Below are 22,799 nucleotides of genomic sequence, written 5' to 3' on the forward strand. Positions count from 1 at the left end.
CAGATTTTGGTAAGCTCGGAGAAATTGCAGCTGAGGTCCCATAGGAAGCAAGACTAAGAGGGAAAACAACTGAAGTGAGTTGGCAATTTTTCAAAGGAACATTATTAAGGGCTCAAAACCAAGCTATTCCACTGTGTAGGAAATATGGCAAAAGGCTGCCTTCGCTTAACCAGGAGAACTTGCACAATCTCAAACCCAAAATGTAGTCTCATAAAAAGTGTCAGCTAGGACAAAATTACAAAGGATGAATATAAGTAAACAATACATATACGCAGGGGCAAGATTAGAAAGGCAAAGACACAAAGTCGATTCGTACTAGCTTGAGACATAAAGAGTAACCAGAAGACAGTCTATAAAATATATTAAAAAGCAAGAGGAAGACCAAGGATAGGGTAGGCCCACTGTTCAGTGTGGTGAGAAAAACAGTGTCAGAAAATTGGAAATGGCAGAGGTTCTTAGTGACTTTTGTTTCAGTCTTCACCAACAAGTCAGATTAAGGAAGGCCTAATAGTGAATGCTAGTGAGAAGGGGATAGGTTTAGAAGTTAAAATAAAAAAAACAGAAAAGTTTAAAATCACCTAGAAAAGTTAGATGTCTGCTACTCATCAGGGCCTGATTAAATGCATCCTAGAATACTCCTCAAGGAGCTGACAGGGGAGGTATCTGAGCCTTTAGCTATCATCTTTGAAAAGTCCTGGAAGTCTGGAGAGACTCCAAAAGATAGGAAAAAGGACAAATACAGTGTCCACCTATAAAAAGGGGAATCACAGACTAGTCAGTTTAACTTCTGTGCCAGGAAAGATAATGGACCAAGGAACTAAGGAATTCATCTGCAAATATCAGGAATAAAATTAGGAGATTGGTAACAGCCATCATGGATTTGTAAAGAACAAATAATGCCAAAGCAATCTGATACCTTTCTCTGATAGGATACAAGTCTTCTGGATAAGGGAGAAGTGGTAGATGTGATATAATTAGACTTTAGTAAGGCATCTGACATGATTTTGCATGATGTTATCATCAATAAGCTGGGCAAATACAATTTAGATGTGGTTACTATAAGGTGGGTGCATAACTGGCTGGATAACCATTCTTGAGGGTAGTTATTAAGGGTTCACAATTACGCTGGAAGGGTGTAACAAGCGGGGTTCTGCAGGGGTCTGTTTTGGGACTGGGTTCTGTTCAATATCTTCAACTATTTAGGTATTGGCATAGAGAGTATGCTTAGTAAATCTGCAGATACCACCAAGCTGGGAGGGGTTGCAACTGCTGTGGAGGATCGAGTCACAATTCTAAATGAACTGGACAAACTAGAAAAATGGTCTGAGGTGAAATAGGAAGAAGTTTAACAAAGACATATGCAAAAGTACTCCATTTAGGAAGGACTAATCAGTTTCTCACACACAGAATGGGAAGCGACTGTCTAGCAAGGAGTACTACAGAAAGGAATCTGGGGGTCAAGGCACCACAAGTGTAATATGAGTCAACAGTGTGATGTGCAAAAAAAAAAGCAACAGGATTCTGGGATGTATTAATGAGTGTGTTGGGAGCAAGACACAGGAAGTCATACTTCTGCTCTACTCAGCGATGATTAGTCCTCAGCTGGAATAGTGTGTCCAGTTCTGGGCACCACATTTCAAGAGCGATGTGGAGAAACTGGAGAAGGTCCAGAGAAGAACAACAAGAATGATTAAAGGACAAGGGAATATGAGCTATGAAGGAAGACTGAAAGAATTGGGCTTGTTTAGTTTAGAAAAGAAAAGTCAGAGGGGATGTAATAGCAGTTTACAAATACGTAAAGGAGTGTAAAAAGGAGAGGGGTGAAAAATTTTCCTTCTTAGCCTCCGAGGATAGGACAAGGAGCAATGGGCTTAAACCGCACAAAGGGAGGTTTAGGTTGGCCATGAGGGAAAACTTTCTAACTGTGAGGGTGGTTAAACACTGGAATAAATTGCCTAGGGAAGTTGTGGAATCTCTATCACAGGAGATATTTAAGAGCAGGACAGACAGACATCCATCAGGCCTGGTCTAGATCAGGAGTGTCCAACCTTTCTTCACCCAGGGCCACACAGCAATTTTTTCCATGTTCCGGGGACCCAACACAAAATAGCCCCAAACTACATTCCCAAGGCTTCAATCCCTCACAGCACCAAACTGCCCCTCCCACACTTAGACCCCTCAACAGCCCCAAACTACCACCCCCCACTGCCAGCCCCCAGCGCCAAACTGTCCCCAGCCTAAGTCCCACCCCCCCACCTGCAAACTGTCCCCTGCCCACCCCCAGGTTTAACTCCCCTCAAAGCCCCAAAGCACTCTGCTGCTGGCCCCACACCCCAGCTGGGGCTCTGACCCCAGGGATCAGTGGTGGCTCCATGCCCCAGCAGCTGGGGCTCTGAGGCAGCTGGCCCTACAGGCCAGATGAAAAGGCTTCGCAGGCCAGATTCTGGCCCGCAGGCCCCCTGTTGGACACCCCTGGTCTAGATGGTGCTTGGTCCTGCCATGAGGGCAGGGGACTGGACTTAATGACCTCACAAGGTCCCTTCCAGTTCTAGTGTTCTGACTTAGTGGGCAGAACCAAGGGTGGAATCAGGCCAAAGTCAAAGCCAGAATCAGAGTTCAAAGCCAAAGCAAGGGTCAGCTTTAGAACCATTCCAAGAATCACAGCAGAATTGGAATAAGGGGTCAAAGAAGGATTCAGAAACAGGAGCCAGGACGAGGACATAGAAACTAATGGAGTGGCATGGTAGCAAGAGCCATGCACAAGGAGCGGAAGCCAAGCAAAGGGGTAGGTACTTGGCCTTAGAGCTCTAGGCAGCAACAGATCTCATAACTCACCGCTCAAACAAGTAATGGGACAGGAACAAGAAGCTATTCACCCAGTGATGTCCCATAAGCAATCTGCTGCTAGTCAGCAGTAGGAACATCTGGTGGTGAGGCATCAGCTGCAGTTTCATTTACATTTGCAGCACAGTGCATAAAGCTCCCACTAGACAACTCCACATGCTTTGATTTCAGAACCACACTGCCAGACTACAGAGTTTGTACGAACCTTTGCTGGTCACAAAGATAATTTTTAATAGATTACTTGAAAGAAGAGCTAGTTCTTCTCAAATGGAGGACTATAAAAATGCATGTGTTCTGAGAAGTGCAAAAAGCTGGTTGGGGGTAAGCCAGCCTAGATGTGTACAATGATCTATTTGTTGTGACTTTGTACTTCACCATTCTGCAAACTGTGAACAACAAATGGGAAGAAAAAAAATAACAAACAGTAATGTAGCAACAAGGCTAAGGAAGTTGTGGGTATTACAAAGGTTGTAGAAGTTGCCCAGTGCTTCCGTGTTGGGTACCAGTGTTAAAGGTTACGTCTACACAAGAGGCTTTTGTTGACAAAACCTGCAGAACATCTACACGTAAAATGTGTTTTGTCAGACTGTTGATGAGACTCGGCACTTCCACCATCAGTGTTCTGCTTCTCAAGGATGAAGAGCAACTTTGGTGACAGTTTCTGTCCACAAAAAAAGCCACATAGACGCACCAGGGAGCCCTTATGTCAACAGAGGGGTCCTCCATGGTGCCAGCCAGCTGAACCCAGGACATGTCCTCTCCACTGCAATCAGAGCTCTATGGTCTCTGCCTCTGGCCACTTTTAAAGACACAGGGAGCCCCAGAAACCCCATGGCAGGAAGCTGAGTGTGTGAGCAGCAGACCCACCATGCTGTTAGCTCCATACCCTCACAGCCACTCCCTGGACACAGAAAAATGACAGAGCCTGCCCGAGACCTCCCTGGCCCTTCGAGAGACGCTTTGAGGGTTACCAGGACCCACCACTGGGAGTCAACGGAGGGGTCCCCTTCCTGATCTGGGCCAGAGCTCTGGAACCTGCTGGACCTCTGGCATGAGACGGACATATTCCACGATACCATGGCCAAGCACCAGAATGCCCTGGGGTACACCCACCTTGCCACAGCCCTGGGAGAGCATGGCCACCCCACCCACACCCTGAAGTGGGTGCAGGTCGAAGTGAAGTAGCTCTGCCAGAGCTAAGTGTGGGCCCAGCACGTGCAGTGGAGATCAGGGCAAGGATGGCCACCTGTTCCTGTTACACCAAGCTACACCAACTCCTGGGGAGTGAGGATGGCACCCCCCAGCCAAGAGGCCATCAACACAGTTGAGGAGCCCCTCATCAATGCAGCTGGAGCCGGAGCAGCCGGGAGCCTTGCTGAAGCCCCAGCCAAAGCCACCCTCGGACTCTGTGTCCAGCCAGGGGATCATCACCATCACCCTGAACTTGGGCCCCTCGAATAGGCATCATCAAGGGCACCTCCAGACCTCTTCAGGGGACCATCTGGTGAGTACCCCATGGGTGTACAGCCAGTGGGGTGTGGGGAAGGCTGAGGCCACAGATGGGGTGTGCTGCGAGCCTCATCAAGCCAGCTCAGGTGGGAACCCCCGCTGCAGGACCAGCATGTGCACGGCAGCGTGTTCCACCCAAAGAAAGCAGGCAGCCCCTGGGCATGGGCACCAGCCTGCTGCCAGTGCCATAGGGAGCCACACAAGACCCAGGACTTGGGGCACCACCTACCCCCGCCACAGCTGGGAGCAGACCAGTTCCACAGGTGACGACCTGACCCCAGACACCACCATGGAGAGCAGGCATGGCCGCAAGACATACAGCACCCACCCCTTCGGACAGCACTGTAAGCTGCATGCATGGGGGCAGGGGGACATGTATGGCCAGGCTGCACCCGGCTCATCCGCCACTCATGCCAGGATTCCTCTGTGACTGAACACCCCCAGGCTGCTAGCCCATGGGGGCTGGGGGAGGGATGGAAAGCAGGGGAGCAGTCAGCCCGGCCCTGAGACACCACAGGATCTCAGTGTGGCAAGGGGGCACAGGCATGCACTCCTGGGACTCTCTCATCACCACCAGGATGGGCCCGTGGTCCGAAGGGCTATTGCCAAGTGGATGATGACACCCTGTGGGCATACACAGCCACCCTCCAGCAACAAAACAACCTGCTGGAGCAGTGGCTGTGGGAGGACCAAGAATGGCAACACAAGCTCCCCAAGATCCCCTGCTCCCCCGCCAAGAAAAACCCTGCCCCAGCCCTGCCCACACCTCCCTGTGCTCCTGGCTCTATCCCAGCCACGATGGGGACCCTGAACCCACAGTGGGAGGGGAACCCACACCCAGTGCTGCTCGAGTTCTGTTCACACCACCCCCCACATCCCTCTTTATTGGGGAGGGGTTGGGAGGGTTGGCGGGGTAGAAGGGAAAGATGATGACAGAGACAGAGTAGGGCTGCAAGTAAGGTCATTGGGGACCGCAGGCAAAGATCTCCTGTAGGGCCTCCCTGATACATATACCCTTTTTCCTGCATGCCTGGCAGGCCAAAGCTGTGACAGGCTACTTATAGGCACTTCTACCATCCACTCCCCACCCCAGGAGAAAGGCCTTCTCCTTTCCCTCCACAGGATTGTGGAGGGCACAGCAGGCAACCACAATGTGGGGGACATTCTGCTCCCCCACATCCAGCTGTGTCAGGAGGCAACGGAATCTTGCCTTCAGGCACCCGAAGGCAGATGTCGAACTGTTTCAGGGTGGGGTCCAGGTGCCTGGTGTAGGGCCTCATGAGCCAGGGCATGGAGTGGATAAGGCTGCCTGGGCAGGGAACATGGGTCGGGAGGAGTGTGGGGGCATCCTTTAAATGCCTGCCTGGCTGGAGGTCCTAGAAGGGCTTGCCATCCATGCGACCCTATCCCTCCAGGGTGTCACGGGCCGGTTCTGGAAACAAAAGTGGCTGGAGCATGTCACCACTTTCTGCAGACAGAGTAGACCACTTTTTTGATCCACTTTTAGGCATCGATGCAATTTGTCGACAGTTTTGTCAGGAAATCCCTTCTGACAGACACTTCTGTTGACAGATGCTTAGTGTAAACATTGCCCAAGAGTTTAATTCTGCCTGTTATCACAGGCAGATCCAGAAGGTGATGAGGGCTCTTTCATTAAAATTCAGTTTTGCACTTAAAACAGGATTTAAGTTCTCTGTTATGAGTGAAACACATGCAGTAAACTCCCAAAATACATGGCTTCAGGTTGCGCAGAATTCGCTTCAAAACACGAGTTAAGCAGAACTTGAATCTGCTCTGCAGCTGTCAGCCTGCATAGCTGCTTGCAGCTGTGGGCACCTACTGAGGCTAAGAGCCTCTTCCTCCAGCCGCTCCCCAGCAGCATGGCTGTCAGGCTGACAGCTGTGTGGCTGGGGGAATGCAGGAAGAAGCCGCCAGGAAACTGACCAGCCCTGGCGGGCTGTTCAGTATTGCAGGTCCCACAAGTGGCAGGGAGCTGGGAACCAAGCGGCAGCTTGGTTCCCGACACCCCACCCCGACTTGCATGAAAATTTGAGTTATGTGGGGGTTGCAAGAAGGCAACCCCCACGTAACCTGCAGTTTTACTGCACTGATCTTCTACACAACCTACCGTGAATAAAGAATATGTTTACTAAGCATTAGCGAGTAAACTTGTTGATTAAACAAAATTTCTCATTTTAAAAAAAAAATTCTCTTTAAGAAATTTAGCACCTCATGCCTATTCCTCATCCCACCCCTGCTTAAAATGTTTTCTTGCAAGTATAACATCAACTAAATTTCCTGAATTTATAGGTCTTAGTTTAGGAATAAATGCAATTTTTAGACAAAATTGTTGACCTGTAACCACAAGCTTAACTCTATCTTAATGTTGTGTTTGAAAATGCTTATTAGGAGTGATTTGGAATGGTGCTGGACCACAAAGACTCTTTGAGCGCATATGTACATGCTTCCTCTCTGCAGGTGGGGAAGTGTTGAAGAGAACACATGCTGTAAGTTACTGCCGGAGTGCACAAAGTCCCATTGAGGAAAGAACTGGGGTTAGGATAACACTGTTAGCAAAGAAGTGAAACTAAAAGCAACTTCTAAAGACATTTTTAAAAGTCATATGATATGGCTAAATTAAAGTCTCTTTTCATCTGATTTGCAGATGACATTCTATTCGTAAATATATGCACTTGACATGACAACAAGCAATTATGCTAGCGAAGTTACAAAACCAGTAACATTCCACCTTCCATTGTACAAAACAACGAAGTACTGAGAAACTACATTAAAGTTTCACCTGAAGTTCAGATAGACTGAAAGCTGGAAACTGTAAACAAGCAACCAGATTGTATCTGCAGGCTTCAAGGCCCAAAAAACAAGCTGCCTATAATGAATGGAGAGAACAAATCTGCTCATCAGTGGAGATAAGCTTTATTTTTTCAGATAAGGGATTAATTTCAAAATGGTTTTTTAGCCTGCTTTGAATCATGAGCACAAACCATAATAGCCTGCTGAAAAAGGCAAAGAGATTAGGAAGCTCACCTGGTTCTGAGTCAGAATTTCCTGCTGATGGTTCACAAAAGCTTGATGGCATGAAGACATTGTTCTTTGTTACTGTAGTTAAGAAAAAAAAAATCACTAAGAAAAAAAAACACACACACACACACACACACACACACACACGAGAGTTTCCCTCATTGTTAAGTCCCTCCCTTCAATATAATAATGGGTCAGCTGATATGGGAATCAAAAATATAAACCAGGATAACACATAATTAATGTCAATCAATGTAAATTTAATGGAAAACAGATCTTAAAAATATTTTTGTACTATTAAAGATTTGGTTGATAAATGTAATAGTGTTGATTTTATATATATATATATATATATTATATATATATACACACATACATACACACACACACACACACACACACACACACACACACACACACATATAGTTAGAATTCTATAAAAGGTATGAGTTTATACTGCATGACATTTTGATCAAAAACTAGAATGACATAAAACTAAAAGGGCACATATTAAAACAGAATGAGAAACTGACTTAAGAGGGTGTGTTTCTAGTGGCCTCTTGCAATGATCGGTTCTTGACCCTACACTTTTTAACATTTTTATCAATGACCTGAAAGAAAAATACAAAACCATCACAGATACAGTTTGCAGATGACACAAAGATTTGGTGAATGGTAAATAATGCAGAGGAAAGGAACTGATTCAGAATGATCTGGATCACTTTGTCTACCAGGCGCAAGCAATCTATGTGTTTTAATACAGCTAAATTTCAATGTATACACCAAGGAACAAAGAATGTAGACCATACTCACAAGATGAGGGCCTCAATCCTGGGAAGCAGTGACTCTGAAAAAGATTTGGGGGTCATGGTAGATAATCAACTGAACAGGAGCTCCCAGTCCAACACTGTGGCCAAAACAGCTAATGCAATCCTTGGATGCATAAATGGGAATCTCAAGCAGAAGTAGAGAGGTTATTTTACCTCTGTATTTGCTCTAGTGCCACTGCTACTGGAATACCATATCCAGTTCTGGTGTCCACAATTTAAGAAGGATGCCGATAAATTGGAGAGGGTTCAGAGAAGAGCCACGAGAATGATTACTAGATTGAAAATACACATTCCAGTCATAGACTCCAGGAGCTCAATCTATTTGGCTTAACAAAGAGAATTTGCTAAGAGGAGACCTGATTACAATCTACAAGTGCCGACACGGGGAACAAATATTTGATAATGGATTAGCAAAGAAAGGTCTAACAAGAGCCAATGGCAGGAGGTGAAAGCTATGCAAATTCAGACTGGAAACAAAGTGTACATTTAACAATGAGGTTGTTTAACAGCTAGAACAATTTACCAAGAGGGGGAATGGTAGAGTCTCCATCACTGAATTTTTAAGTCAAGACTGGAAGTTTTTTCTGAAAGATATGCTGTTAGTTTAAACAAAAAATACTTAACAGAAGTTCGGGGGGGGGGGGGGGGGCAAAAGCTGATCGATCGCAACAAATCACTTCCAGCCTTAAAAGCTATGAATACATGAACATGTGAATTTCTAACTGTAAAAGATATTGTAAGTCAAGCACTCAAAAGTTAGAAAATGCCAAGGCTGGCATGGAGACACCACATACAGGATTTTCTCAGTTGGATTCTACCTGGATTAGGATTGGAAGGCATGTTTAATATTCTAACATGTTTGAACCAACACTTCTGAAAACTCTAGTACAGACAAGGCATGGAATAATGTGTTAAACTGGTCAAATGGAGCTTAGGCTCTTTTTCGGTTTTAACTATCAGATTATGTGTGTTACATGCTGTATGGCTTATCTATACTGCTTTTCAAAATTGTTAGCACATTGTAGCAAACATCCTTTATACTCATACCTTCTATTTTAATCTAGACAAAGCAGTGGCAAGTTGGTAGCTCAAGAGATCTCTTAACTACATCTATGTAAAAAGTGCATCTAGATATACCAGTTGCAAAGCCATTGCTAAGATTACTCCCATAAGACATTTCAGCAACAGGCTTCTCAAATCTAGAACATCCTGAAAAAAATAAAAATACCAGATGGTAGAAGAAAATGAATCCTTTCAAATGAAGAGCAAATCGCCACTGTACTGATAGTCTGACAAAGAATCAATCCTAGAAACTGAGGGCAAGCTGAGGTGGCTGAAAGAACTCACACTAAATCACAGCATAGACTTGATCATGTCCAAAAGATTCTCTACCATGGATGGGGCAACAAGTGGGACCTATGACCAGGAGGGCCCCACGTACCACACACAACGGCTTATACCATGCAGTGTTACAATTAAACCTCTATAAAAGGAGAGATTACTTATACAATAACTGGAGTTCTTAGAAATGTTCTGTATTTCTGGGTACTCCATTCATGCATTTTTCAGAGATTTTTGGTCTTCATCTGTTGCATTCTATACATACTTATGCTCTGATCTGAGGGTGCATAGGGAAGGATGAAACAGCTACCACTCCACTTTCTTCTCATCCATGAAATACAGGTAGAGGCATGGACTCTGAAGTATAGGGGAAAGAGGGGTAGGTAGTGGAACACTCAGGAGAAAACATCTGAAAGAACTCTAATGGCCATAAATGTAAGTAACCTCTCCTTCTCATTTGAGCAACTGTTTCTATGGGTAGTGTTGTAATAACCAGACCTATCAATTTACTCTGTGAGCACAAGTGTGAAAAGTGAAACATTTATAAAATATCAGAATAACCTAGAACAACAAACAGTGGTGGGAAAGAGAAAAGTTTAGGTAAGATTAAATTTGTCTGAACAGAAATTCCAGCAGAAGATCCCTCTTGATTCGTCTCCACAGGGGGCAATCTCCTTGCAGTATCACTGGAGTACCATCCTTCATCCCAAATCCCACCCAGACTAGGTCCCTTCCAAAAGCCTGTACCCCCAGCAAGAGCCCTTATGCCGTTACACCCCAACCCTCTGTCCCAGCCATAAATTGTTCATCCACAGCCCCATCCCAGAGCCCACACCCTCACATCCAGAGGCCTCACAGCCTTGCACCCCAACCCTTCGCCCCACGCGTGAGCCCCATCTCACACTACATACCCCTTGACACACCCTGCCATATGACCTATGTGCACCAATATTGGTGCACATAACAAAATTCATTCCATTCAGGAATGGGAAAAAATTAGAGGGAACACTGACAGTCCTTACTTTAAACAGCAACTTTAAGGGTCAGGTTAGAACCACCACCATGTAAATAAGAAATCCTAAATGCCAAATGTCTGATGGGGGCATACGTTCTCCCTGATTAACCCAGGAGTGGGGGAGATTAGTAGGATTCTAAATAAGTGACATTCAAAAGGGCAATTCCTCCAAGCAGTGTCTATTCATTGCTAGCCACCCTGGGTGAATCACCTAAGAAGAGCAAACACACACATTCTTCATGTTGGAGGACAGGCCAGTGGTGACTCCTTCTGAACTGATGCTCTATGTGCCCTAGAGACTACTGTGCCTCATGCCAGCGAGGCTGGGTCTAGAGCCAAACTCCCGTTCTCAAATGCACTTCCATTTAATGGAGAGCATGAGCAGCGAAGTGCTGACAGAGCACATTAGAGATTGAACCTCCATAGGCACTCAAATTTGATCAAATCAAAATACCTCTTCTGTCTCCTGCCACCACACACACACACACACTTCTCTGAAACACTTGAGACTGCCCAGAACTGGAGAACTAAGTTCTCTAAATTGTGTGGCTCTGCTCATAAGCCCCGCACAAGAGCTCAGGGCTGCTGTGCATGCAGCAGCCGCAGCCAAGGATGAGGTCTCTCTCATCTGGCCCAGAGCTGCTCTGGAGCTTTTACTCTCAGAGGAGCCTGTACCCAAACTCCCTCATCCCCATCCCAGATTCCACCCTCCCAGCAATAGCCTTCACCCCAGCACTCCAACCCTCTGCCCCACCTTTGAGGCTTCTCCTACACTCCAAGCCCCTTGTCTCTAGTCCCATCCCAGAGCCTGCACCTCCATATGCTGAGCCCCCTCTCACACTCCAAACCCCTCAGCCCCACCACAGAAAGAATTTGGTGATGTGCACCAAAATGGAGGTCACATTATCTCCTTATTAATGCATATAAACAAAATTCATTCCATATATGGACAAAAAATTAGATGGAACACTGCTGGAGAGCAGATACAGATAGGATAAATCAGAGCTTTCAGGTACCACACTTTCCTTGGGGCCATATTGATAGCCAGGTTTCTGATTTCATGGATTTTGGAGGATTTCACCTTCCTCTGCAGCATGGGGTATAGTTCACCTGCTGGGATCATCAGGCCATTCTAGAGGCCAAATGCAAAGAGCCAGGACCACCAAATTTGGAATGGAGCTGACTCTTATAATAGAATTTAATTGTACCAGGACAACGGGATGTGCCTGGAATTCCTGTTTCTCATAAACCTAAAAGAGAAGACTCTGGCAGGAGGAAGAGTTATACAGCAAAATGACCACGGGGGGGCAGCAATAAACCAGAGCTGGGGACCAGGACAGCTCTAACCCCATTGGGCTAGCAAGAGGCTGGGTGGGTATGGGATGAGAAAGAGGCTGCTATCAACTATACCAGGATCAGCAAGCTTTTGAGGCACAGAGCAGAAAATTTGACCTTTTGACTTCTATGTATGGTCCAAATGCCATTTCCCCAGCCTACATTGCCACACCATGTGACTGGCCAGCGGGTGCTCCACCTTCCCCCCTCTACACAGCTGGCAGGCTCTCCAGGGCTTCATCCCTCCTACCATGCTGCTGGCTTGATTGGGAGCCACCGAGAAACGTTTTTACTACACCACAGGGAGGGAAAAAACTTTTCCCTGCACCTCTTTGCACTTTGCAGGGATCCCTCCCCACCCAGCCATCTATGCGGCTGGAATCAAACCCTTCCCCTTTACCATGCAGCTGCCGGGCTCTGCAGACCCTGCTCCCGGACACCAGCATGCTCAGGATAGGCAGGTTTTCCTCGTGGAAGACTGCTCCAGGGAACAGCCAAAAAAATTTTTCACCCACTCCCAGATACCAGCCAGCTTCCCCTGCTTTGCACTCCCCCTCCCACTGCGCTTAGTTAAGATGACAATAGCTTACCGTGCCCACAATTAAATGGGCTAGATAAATGACGGCTTGTGCAATGCAAAATTTGATTCCTTGTCAGCCTTAAGAAGCCAAAAGTGGCCTTGCAAAAAGCAAGTTTCACTGATTCTAAACACAGAGACATTCATTCTATGAGTAAGTGCTCTGTGTGAACTGTATCACAGTTCTGAGCTTCCCTTTCCAGCAGGCATACTCAGCACAGGAGACAGGGCAAGCAAGCGCAAAAGGTCCAAGCAGGACCTTATCCTGCAGCACCTGGAGTGGGCTGAAACAGCATCCACTGCCAGGCAAAGAGGAACACGACACAGTGGCGGCAGACTGCCCTGCAGTTCAGGAGAGAGCAATCTGCACACTTGAAGAGGACATGCAACAGCTCATCACGGCTGGGACAGACCAAACTGAAATCCTACACTCCATGCTGAAGCTGTAGAGGGACTCCCTATGCAGCATTCAATTTACAGGTTCCACTCCCTACTGAGCAAACTCCCTGGAATCCAGGTCGCCCACCCCACCTTGTCGTGGTCCCCGAATGCAGGGGAGGGAGGTTTAGGACAGTAAGAACAGTCTGTCACTCCATCCCCAAGACGCACTGCAAAAAGTTATTCCACCTGCCTTCATACCTCATTTTTCCCCACTGCTGCTTAACTCACTCCACCACAAATAGCAACGAAGGGTCCTGTGGCACCTTATAGACTAACAGAAAAATAAACATTCGTTTTATGACAACCATGGTCTGATCTATTGGTTCACATGTGTGGTGGGTGCTCAAATCATTGAGGGGACTCATGGCAAAGGGACCCAAGCAGGGGTGGAGAGGGCTGATCGCACAGCTGCCCACCGCTATTGCAAAGTCCACAGAGGACACTCAGCACAGGGATTTGGGTGGGGAGGAATGACAGCACAGCTACCCATCACTATGCCAAGGTCCACAGAGAACTCAGGGCAGAGAGAACTGAGAGGAGGTGGGCTGCAAAAGCCAATGGGGCTGATCAAAAGCTGGAGTCAATACCCAGAGTGCCAAACCTAGCTTATTTCACATGAGTGCACCTCAGCTAAAAACATTAGCCTTTTCACACCCCAAAATACAAACAGTCCTTTTGTGAAAATAACCATCCCGTTACATCCATTCCTTTTTCTGCACCTTAACCCCCTTCTGCCACAAATAGAAGTATCCTTTCTGTGAAAGCAATGCTCTGATATATTGGTTATTCCATAGGGTTATTGGTCATTGTGGGGTGCACAAATAATTTTGGAGAATGGGGGGCGTGTGATATTACAACAATGAAATACAGTAAAATCATGTGTCTGCCTCATCATCCATGAAGTTATTTTTCAAAGCCTCTCCAATTGCCGCTGCATCTTCATTCACACTGGAAAATGCCCTTGTGGGTGGCTGTGAATAAGCCCTGCTCATGGCATCAGCTGCTGCACACGACGTGCTCATGAAAATCTCCTGCCTGGCTTCACAAAGGTTATGCAGTATACAATAGGCTGCAACCATGATGGTGACGTTACTTTCTGAAAGGTCTAAACTGGTCAGTGGGCCCCTGTACTTCACTTTTAAATGGCCAAAGGAACATTCCATCACATTTCGGCACTTGCTGAGTCTGAAACTGAAGTAATGCTTGCTGCCATCCAAGGCTTCATGAGGCACAGAAGCAGAGGTAAGCAGGGTCACCCAGTATTACGACAGGCATCTCCACATTGCCAATCTTGATAGTCCAGTCTGGAAAAAAAAGTCCCATCCAGGAGCTTTCTGTACAGACCAGAATTTATGAAGATGCATGTATCATGAACCATTCCCTACCATACCAAATTGATGACTGTGAAACAACCTTTGAGATCTATCAACACCTGCAACGCCATTGAAAAGTATTCCTTTTTGTTTATATACTCATAGAACAGGTGGTGCCAAACCATGATGGGGATGCACAAGCCATCTATTGCCCCAACACAGTTAGGAAACCCCCACGGAAGCCAAGCCATCCACTATGGCCTGTATATCTCCCAGGATCATGCTGTTCCTCAGGAGAAACTGACAGACTGCATTGGCTACCTGCACCACTGTGGCCCCACTGTAGATCTGCCCCACCCCGCGTTTATCTGCCACTGACCGGTATCTGTCGGGTATTGCAAACTTTCAGAGTGTTTGCCACTCACTTGTGAGGCAGTGTAAAGGGGGTTCAGGGGTCCCCAAGCGCTGCACCCCATCTGCAGGCAGGAGTGACTCTCACTCAGCAGGAGCACAGTGGGTTTATTAGCCAAAAGGGCACAACATCATACAGAGGAGTCAGTATAGCAGGCAGAGAGAGTCATTCCAATTCATGCTGGGGAGAGGAGGCCCCGAGGCACCCCTGGAGCTGGGGCCTTGACTTCTCCTTTGTTTCTCTCTCTCCCAGCCCAAACTAACTGCTTTCCAACTCCCAGTTCCAATTCAAATGCCTCAGGCTCAACCTCCCCTTTGTCTGCAGTACAAAGGCGTGTCACCTGTTCATCTAGTATCGGAGGGGTAGCCGTATTAGTCTGGATCTGTAACAGCAACGAAGGCTCCTGTGGTGCCTTAAAGACTAACAGAAAAGTTCTGAGCATGAGCTTTCCTGAGCACAGACTCACTTCATCAGATACCAGCATCTGATGAAGTGAGTCTGTGCTCACGAACAGCAACGAAGGGTCCTGTGCACCTGATAGACAAACAGAAAAGTTTTGAGCATGAGCTTTCACCTAGGTTACCCTCAGCAGGGGGCCCACACCCTCTGTGAGCAACACACATACATTTGTATGCCCATTACATCACAGGCATTACAGCCGATCTCATTCTTGTATTGCTGTGCTTCACGACAGGGGCCAGCAAATCACAAACTTCCAGAAAAGTGGACTTGCACACGCAAAAGTTTGGCACCCACTGCTGGTCGTGTCAGGACTCCAAAACAATGCAGTCTCACCAGAGTGTGCTGGTTTCATGAGTCCAAAACCACCACTCCACTGTCATCACTGCATCCAGGGCACCCACCAATTCTAAGTTCTTAGCCTGCAGCTGAGCAATTTGCTCTCCAACATCTTCATCATTATCCTCCAGCATCTCCTCAGCCAAATGCCTTCGCAGTCGAAAGATAAACTGCATGACATTCTGGGAAATTGCCATAATGGTTTGTGTAGTGACTTGAAGCATTTGAGGATTCATGCTGGCACTAGCACCGTGCCAGAGAAAATGGTGCTCTGAATTCTGGGAGAGTATTCTGCATTCCAAGATAGTGACATCAAATACCCACAAGCAACCGAGGCAATTATTTTCCTACAATCCAGTGGTACAAAACCCCCCAGAATGCAACAGGGCTAAGGCACTGTGGGATAGATACCCACAATGATTTGCGCATGCAGTCAAACTTGGATAAGGCAATGGAGACGTGGTAAGTCAACATGGAGAAATAGTAGGTCAACTTTCCCGAACATTTGATGACAATTAACTTCGAGTTCATAAGATCAAGATTAAAAAGTTAGATTTATTGAAAGTCTCTTATTTCATAGTGTAGACATAGCCTAAATCTTCAGTCTACATTATTAGAAATTTTAGGTGTAAGAATGGGAGCTTACTATGTGAAATTTAATGGCCTATGATACAGTCAAATCACACTAGGTTGTCTAATGATCTCTTAACCAACGCTCAAGAAAACCGAAGTGCTATCGCCAAAGCTTTCAGGGAACCTAAACCATAACTGTTAATTACCTATGTACCACACAGCTCAGCAAGCCCAATAAAGAATCATGTCTCCATCATGCAAGTACTGTACAGACAGAAAATGAAGAACTTACATGGTGGAAGTCAGACAGGACATGACAGTAGACATTACAAACTGGGAAGAATAACAACAAAGTAGCACAAAATTAGAAGTCTCACCTCATCTCTTGCTTAATCAATGCAAGATGACATGATGTAGACACACTAAGGAGCAGCTAGAGGGAATATTTAGCAGTTTTACCATTTGCATTGGAAAAAGCAGTCCAGTAGCACTACTACTACTACTACTAAAGTGCTACTGGACTGCATTTTTGTTTTGATAGAATATAGATTAACACAGCTATCTCTCTGTTACCATTTGTGTTGGGAAATTCCTACTCGCATCAATCTCATACAGGGAACAGTGTAAGAGAGTAAGTAGATACTGGAGGGAGGAGTAAGCAAGAGCACCTTCACCAGTGACGACCAAGTGAACGACTTGATAAGTCAGTAAGAACTGAAGGAAAGGGTGGAACTAAACGGTGAAGAAAATTAAAAAAACAAACAAACAAACCAACCACTATCTGTTTAAGTGCTGGAGGAGGAGTAACCCAGAGAGGGGCACAGAGGAAGGTGATGTACCCAGGAAGGTGAACCCAGAAGCAGTGATTTGACTAGAATGATGTGGCTGGTTTTCTGGCAAGAGTAAAGACTAGTAGTCAAGGCAGATGAAAATCCTTGAACAAGAGCTTTGACAGTCTGTAAAGAAAGAAAAGTGTGAATCATGGAAACTTTAGCTAGATAGAAGCAATAGGACTTGGACACTGCCTGGAAGTCTGGATCAAGTGACCAGGTTCAGTCATCGATAATGACCCAGTTACAGGCCGGAGTGATGTTGTTATCCACAACAACAGAACTAATGATCCAAGGCCAGGAAACTTGCTTTACAGAGAGAAACTAAAAGAGGCCACTAGTTAAGGGGTGGTTTTATAAGACTGTAAACACCTAAGTGGAGAAGGTGTCAATAGACATAGTTCGCACTATGTCTAGAAGGCAAATATATAAACATGATCCAATGGCTGGAAGCTTAAGCTAGACAAATTCAAATAAGATGCACTTTCTTTGAATCAAACACATGTGATTCTGTCAAGCTGAACCAGAAGTGCTTTGATGCAGAAATTACTGAGTGAAATTCTATGGTCTGTGTTATGTAAGAGTTCAGCCCGGATGATTCCTGTGACATTATATTCCATATGCTCAATGAAAAAGTGTTTATGATATGAATATGGCATAAGACATGTTTATATAAAGGTATCAATGGAAAGGTTATGAGTGACAATCTTATTTTTCTATTGTACATGTACATCATTTTACATCTGAAGTTAGCAACATTGACTGCGTATGTGTATTTCAAATACGTTATTTTGGGTGATACTACTAACACTTCAGACACAAAAATAAAAAAGTTAGACAGGGCTGATGGCCCATCAATGAGGACAAAGGACTGTGAAAAGAAAATGGCCTTACCACAGAGCCTCCATAGTGCCACTGACTCATGGGCACTGTAATACTACAGAGTCAGGTGACCTGGACACCTGACACTAACATATCTCTCAGACTGCTGAACTTTTCTATTGGAAGGTGGGGGAAATCAAAACAAAGGATTCCCACCTTGTGGGAATTCTATATGAGAGGGTGGGGGAGAGAAGAAACAATTTAGGCTTCCAATTTGCTACTCCTCCAATTCCCCACCCAAAAAAAGTAATGAAAACACCTTGGCTATGTCTACACTAGCCAAAAACTTCAAAATGGCCATGCAAATGGCCATTTCAAAGTTTACTGATGAAGCGCTGAAATACATATTCAGTGCTTCATTTGCATGTGGGCAGCCACGGCACTTTGAAATTGACGCGGCTCATCCAGACGGGGCTCCTTTTCAAAAGGAGCCCGCCTACTTCGAAGTTCCCTTATTCCCATCTGCTCATAGGAATAAGGGAACTTCGAAGTAGGTGGGATCCTTTCAAAAAGGAGCCCCGTCTGGATGAGCCGTGTCAATTTCGAAGTGCTGCAGCTGGCCGCATGCTAATGAAGCGCTGAATATGTATTTCAGTGCTTCATTAGTAAACTGCAAAATGGCCATTTGCTTGGCCATTTCGAAGTTTTTGGCTAGTGTAGACATGGCCCTGGAAACAAAAGCACAGGGTGGGGCAGGGACAGAAGGAGCAGAAGGCGGGGCAGGGGGTGGAAGAGATAGAGAACGTGCTTCAGCAGAATTGATCCAAGTTAGAACGATACTTGGCCTGTGAAGGAGTCTAATTAAAACAACAACATCTGAGGTGAGGTGTGACCAATTTTTTAGAAAATTTAGCTTAGCCTGTGTGCTTTCGATTATTTTCTTACTATTTTCTGCTTTACTCTGCTTGCTACCTCTTTAAACACTTAAAATTCACCTTTTATAGTTAAACTTACTTCGTTTATATAATATAACCCATATTATAAAGACAAACATCAGAGCGCCAGTTTACTGAATTTCTAAGGGGGAAGGGCAGTTGTGCATACCTTCCTCCACATTGAAGGAGGTGATGAATTTCATATAAGGAGATGCATGCCTGGGTGTTGTGGTAAGTCCATTAAGCTGAGCCTCCTTAGAACTGACCACAGTGTCTGCATCATTTTGCAGTTAGATGTGGCCTTACCTGCGTGTGAGCTGGAGGAGGCTTAAGAGCCTTGTTCAGCAAGACAAAATTAAAAAGGTGTCCATGCTATCAGAAAAGGCAGACTCAGCACATCAGGTCTTAGTACATCAGGTGACATTCCCAGGGGTCCAAAACCATAACAATCATAATGACCTGTCCTAGCCTTAATGTACGAATCTATGGGTAAAGAAAGTTGTTTAATATCCCTGCTCTCCCTGCTGGTTTAAACACACCATTCCTCACTGCCTTGATTCAGTTATGGCAATGATATGGGTGAGAATAGGCTTAAGAGTGAAGGCAGAGGCAAATACAAAACAATTTAAAGGAAAGGGGATCTACTCGCCTTCCACCTTAGTCTGTCTACAGCATGGAAGATGGTGGCAATACTGGAGAATTAAACAGAAACCAAGAAAGTTGATCATCTCCCTTATTTTCTTGCTGTAAAAGAATTAGAACGTACTTTACCTGTCTGTGAAGGCGGAAACTGTGTTAAAGATGAAGTTCTTTCACGTTTTACAGGAGGACAGTAATTCCCATCCTCACGGTCAGATTCTGCAGAAATAAAGGTTTAAGAGAGAGATAAAACAGGCAACATTCTGATTATGCAGCAACTGGTGAAATAAAATAACTAAAGCACTTGTTTCCTTACCTTCTGCATCTTCTGGACTTGACCCATCTGCTGACCTCTGCAATCACAAGATAAGTTAAGATTTTACATCTCAGACAGATAGAAAAATTTTTCACTCTCTAGATAATCCCATATGCCTCCGTTGTTGTTTTGGAGACTTATCACAAATTGATATTCCAACTGGAAAAAACTAACTGATGTTCATACATATTGGACATAAGACTGCTTCTCACTCAAGACAATCTAAACAAGAAAGCACAAATATTCAGTAATTAAGATGGAGATTTTGTGTGTGTGGGTAGGTTTGTAATTAACAATATCTGAAAGTACATTCCCAAAATGTTACAGTACCTGATGTAAGTAAGAGAAAAGTTTGACTGAAGTAATTCTTATATTTCTACATTTTGAAAGCCCACAACTGATAAATGTTTGTATGTCTAGTGACTCACAAAATTCAAATTTTTGGACTTGAAAACCAAAAAAAAATTTAACTTCATAATAAAAAGAGTGTAAATTTCTTAGGAGTTCATTCTAAACCAGGGTCCACAAATTCCTTAAATTTGAATACACAAACCATGCAAAAAAATTGCTATAAGTGTCCAAAGAGTTTTACAAGATGCAGCACTGCACCACTGACTTCAATGGCAGCAGATCAAAATTGAAACTGATGTAAGAACTCGATTTCAAAAAACTAGTATCCTTTACATTTAATAAAAATCACTACTTTTAAAAAAACCTACACTATTCACAGTGACTAGATATTACCTATTTAGTAGGTGTCATTCTCAAGTACACTAACAATTCTTTATTCTTTAAATTTCAGGAGAGACTGTTAGATGATTATCTATGAACATATGCAGTTCCATATTTATCAGCCTTGTGATAGCAACATATATTTTATGAACCAAGATGACATGAAGAAAGTAATATTGTTGATATTACCAATTATGGTTGAAAATAATCTCTTTTCCCACAGAGCAGTAGTTCTCAAAGTGCGATCCATAGACCACTAGCAGTCTGCAACCATCTTGCAGGTGGGCCACAGGCTCAGATCTTCCCTCACCCCACACAGTGGGGAGCATAATTTAGTATTTAAGTATGTAGAGATAAGAGAATGCATTTTGTCATCATGTGTAGTTGGCTGGTGGTCCACGGAAAGGTTTGCGTTGAATGGGGTGGGCCTCAGGCCAAAAGGTTTGAGAGCCACTGCCACAAAGGGTATGAAAGACAACTATGCACGTCCATATCTGCCTTTTGGGGAAGCTAGGTCTGGAAACCACAAAGGGAGAAGAAATTCTTGATTTAGTCATAAGTTGCATACAGCATCTGATCCATGGGGTGAATACAGCTGTAACACTTGATAACAGCATCCATAATATAATTAAAATGCGCATCTTGTACAGGGAAAAATATCAAACAAACCCTCCACGGTTCTTCAAAAAGGAGAACTACGCAAAAATGCAAAAGCTAGTTAAATGGAAATTAAAAGGAACAAAGAGTGTAATGCATGCCAACTGCATGGAAACTTTTTTTAAAATGTTACAAGCAGAGGCTCAAAATATAAAATATGCCAATTTAAAGAACCAGTTAGAACACAATCACTAAACAGCAGAGTTAAAGGAGGAGATAGCGACAAGAGGACATCCTTTACAAAATGAGGGTCAGATCCTACTTAGAAAAACAGAAAGGAACAAACTTGGACAAGTCAATTGTAAAAGTATAATTAGGCAGGCAGAAAAGAACCTCCCCCCCCCCCCAAAAAAAAAAAAACACCCCACACAAATCTAATGAACAGCAAGTAAAAGACAAAAAACAAACAAACGTTTTTTAATTATACCAGAAGCAGGAAATCACAAATCAGTTGGGCCACATGATGATCATAGTGCTAAACAAGCACTTAAAAGACAACAAGATGGTTGAGGAAAAGTTAAATTAATACTTTGCATAGGTCTTCACTGCAGAGGAATGAATAAAGACTGAGTCTCGTGAGGGACTTTCTTTTTAGAAAAGAAATCTGAAGGACTGTCCCAGTTAGAGGCATCAAAAAGATTTTCAGGGGCAAAACCAAAACAAGTAAGTCAATAGTCCCAAGTCACATTCACGCAAGCGTTCTGAAGGAACTCAAATATGAATTTGTAAAAACTACTAAATGTGATATGTAATCTATTGCTTAAATGAGCCTCTGTCCCAGATGACTAGATGGTAGCTAATGTTACACCATTAAAAAAGGCTCTAGAGGCAATTCTGGAAATTACAAGCTAGTGTACCTAACTTGAGTGTCAGGCAGATTGCGTGAAAATATAGTAAAGCACAAAATTAATCACACACATATAAATGAACAACTATGTATTCAGAAAAACAGTCAACCTGACTTTTGTAAAAGAAATCATGCCTCACCTCTCTCTAAAATTCTTTGAGGGAGTCAAACATATGAAAAATGGTGATCCAGTGGACACAGCACACTTCGGATTTTCAGAAAGCCTTTGATAAGATCCCTCACCAGATGCACTTACCTAATTTAAGTAGTCATGAGATAAGAAGAAGGAAAGTACTCTTGCGCATAAGTAACTCATTAAAAGATAAAGACAAAGTGTAGGAATAAGTAGTCAGTTTTCACAGTGGAGAGAGCTAAAGAGCAGAATCCCCACTGTGTGTGTACTGGAATCAGTGCTGTTAAACATGTCCATAAATTATCTGGTAAAATAGTGAGATGGTAAAGTTTGTGGATGATATAAAATTACTCAAGATCGCTACATCCAAAACTGACTGAAGCTATGTCTTCACTTCCAAGACGACCAATGCCACCACACTGGATCTTCTGGAGTTCAATTTAACAGGCCTGGTAGAGATGCACTAAATCTAAAATCAGAGGGTGTCCACATCAGCAACAGTACTCACGTCCCTCATTAGAAATAAGGGAAATTGACAGGAGCAAATGCTCCCATCAACCTCCTGCAGTGAATACAGCAAAGAAGCCCAAAGATAAAGTGCATTGACTCCAGCTACGTAATTAATGTAGCTGGAGTTGCATACCTTAATTTAGTCTTCCTCTTTAGTGTAGAGCTGCCCTGAGAAGTTACACAAGAGTCTCACTTAACTGTCTGAATGGGTAACACAGTGGCTGATGAAATTCAGTGTTGATAAATGAAAAGTAATGCATGCTGGAAAAATATTATTCCAACAATACATACAAAACAATGGGATCTAAATTAATTGTTTCCACTCAAAAAAGGACTTTGAGTCATTGCAAA

General features: G+C 44.3%; 1 protein-coding gene across 2 annotated transcripts in view; it reads right to left on the reverse strand.

The window, feature by feature from the left end:
- Positions 1-22,799, reverse strand: part of RANBP3 (RAN binding protein 3) — a 145,632-nt gene that overhangs the window by 75,333 nt on the left and 47,500 nt on the right. For both annotated transcript variants that reach the window (XM_074977951.1, XM_074977952.1), the window contains 3 exons: positions 19,570-19,606; positions 19,386-19,472; positions 7,399-7,470 (listed from right to left, as the gene is read on the reverse strand). In XM_074977951.1, coding sequence (XP_074834052.1) covers positions 7,399-7,470; positions 19,386-19,472; positions 19,570-19,606 — 196 coding nt within the window. The remainder of the gene's footprint in view (positions 1-7,398; positions 7,471-19,385; positions 19,473-19,569; positions 19,607-22,799) is intronic.

The sequence above is a fragment of the Carettochelys insculpta genome, chromosome 27, assembly GCF_033958435.1.
Source record: "Carettochelys insculpta isolate YL-2023 chromosome 27, ASM3395843v1, whole genome shotgun sequence".
In the NCBI taxonomy this organism is placed as follows: Eukaryota; Metazoa; Chordata; order Testudines; family Carettochelyidae; genus Carettochelys; species Carettochelys insculpta.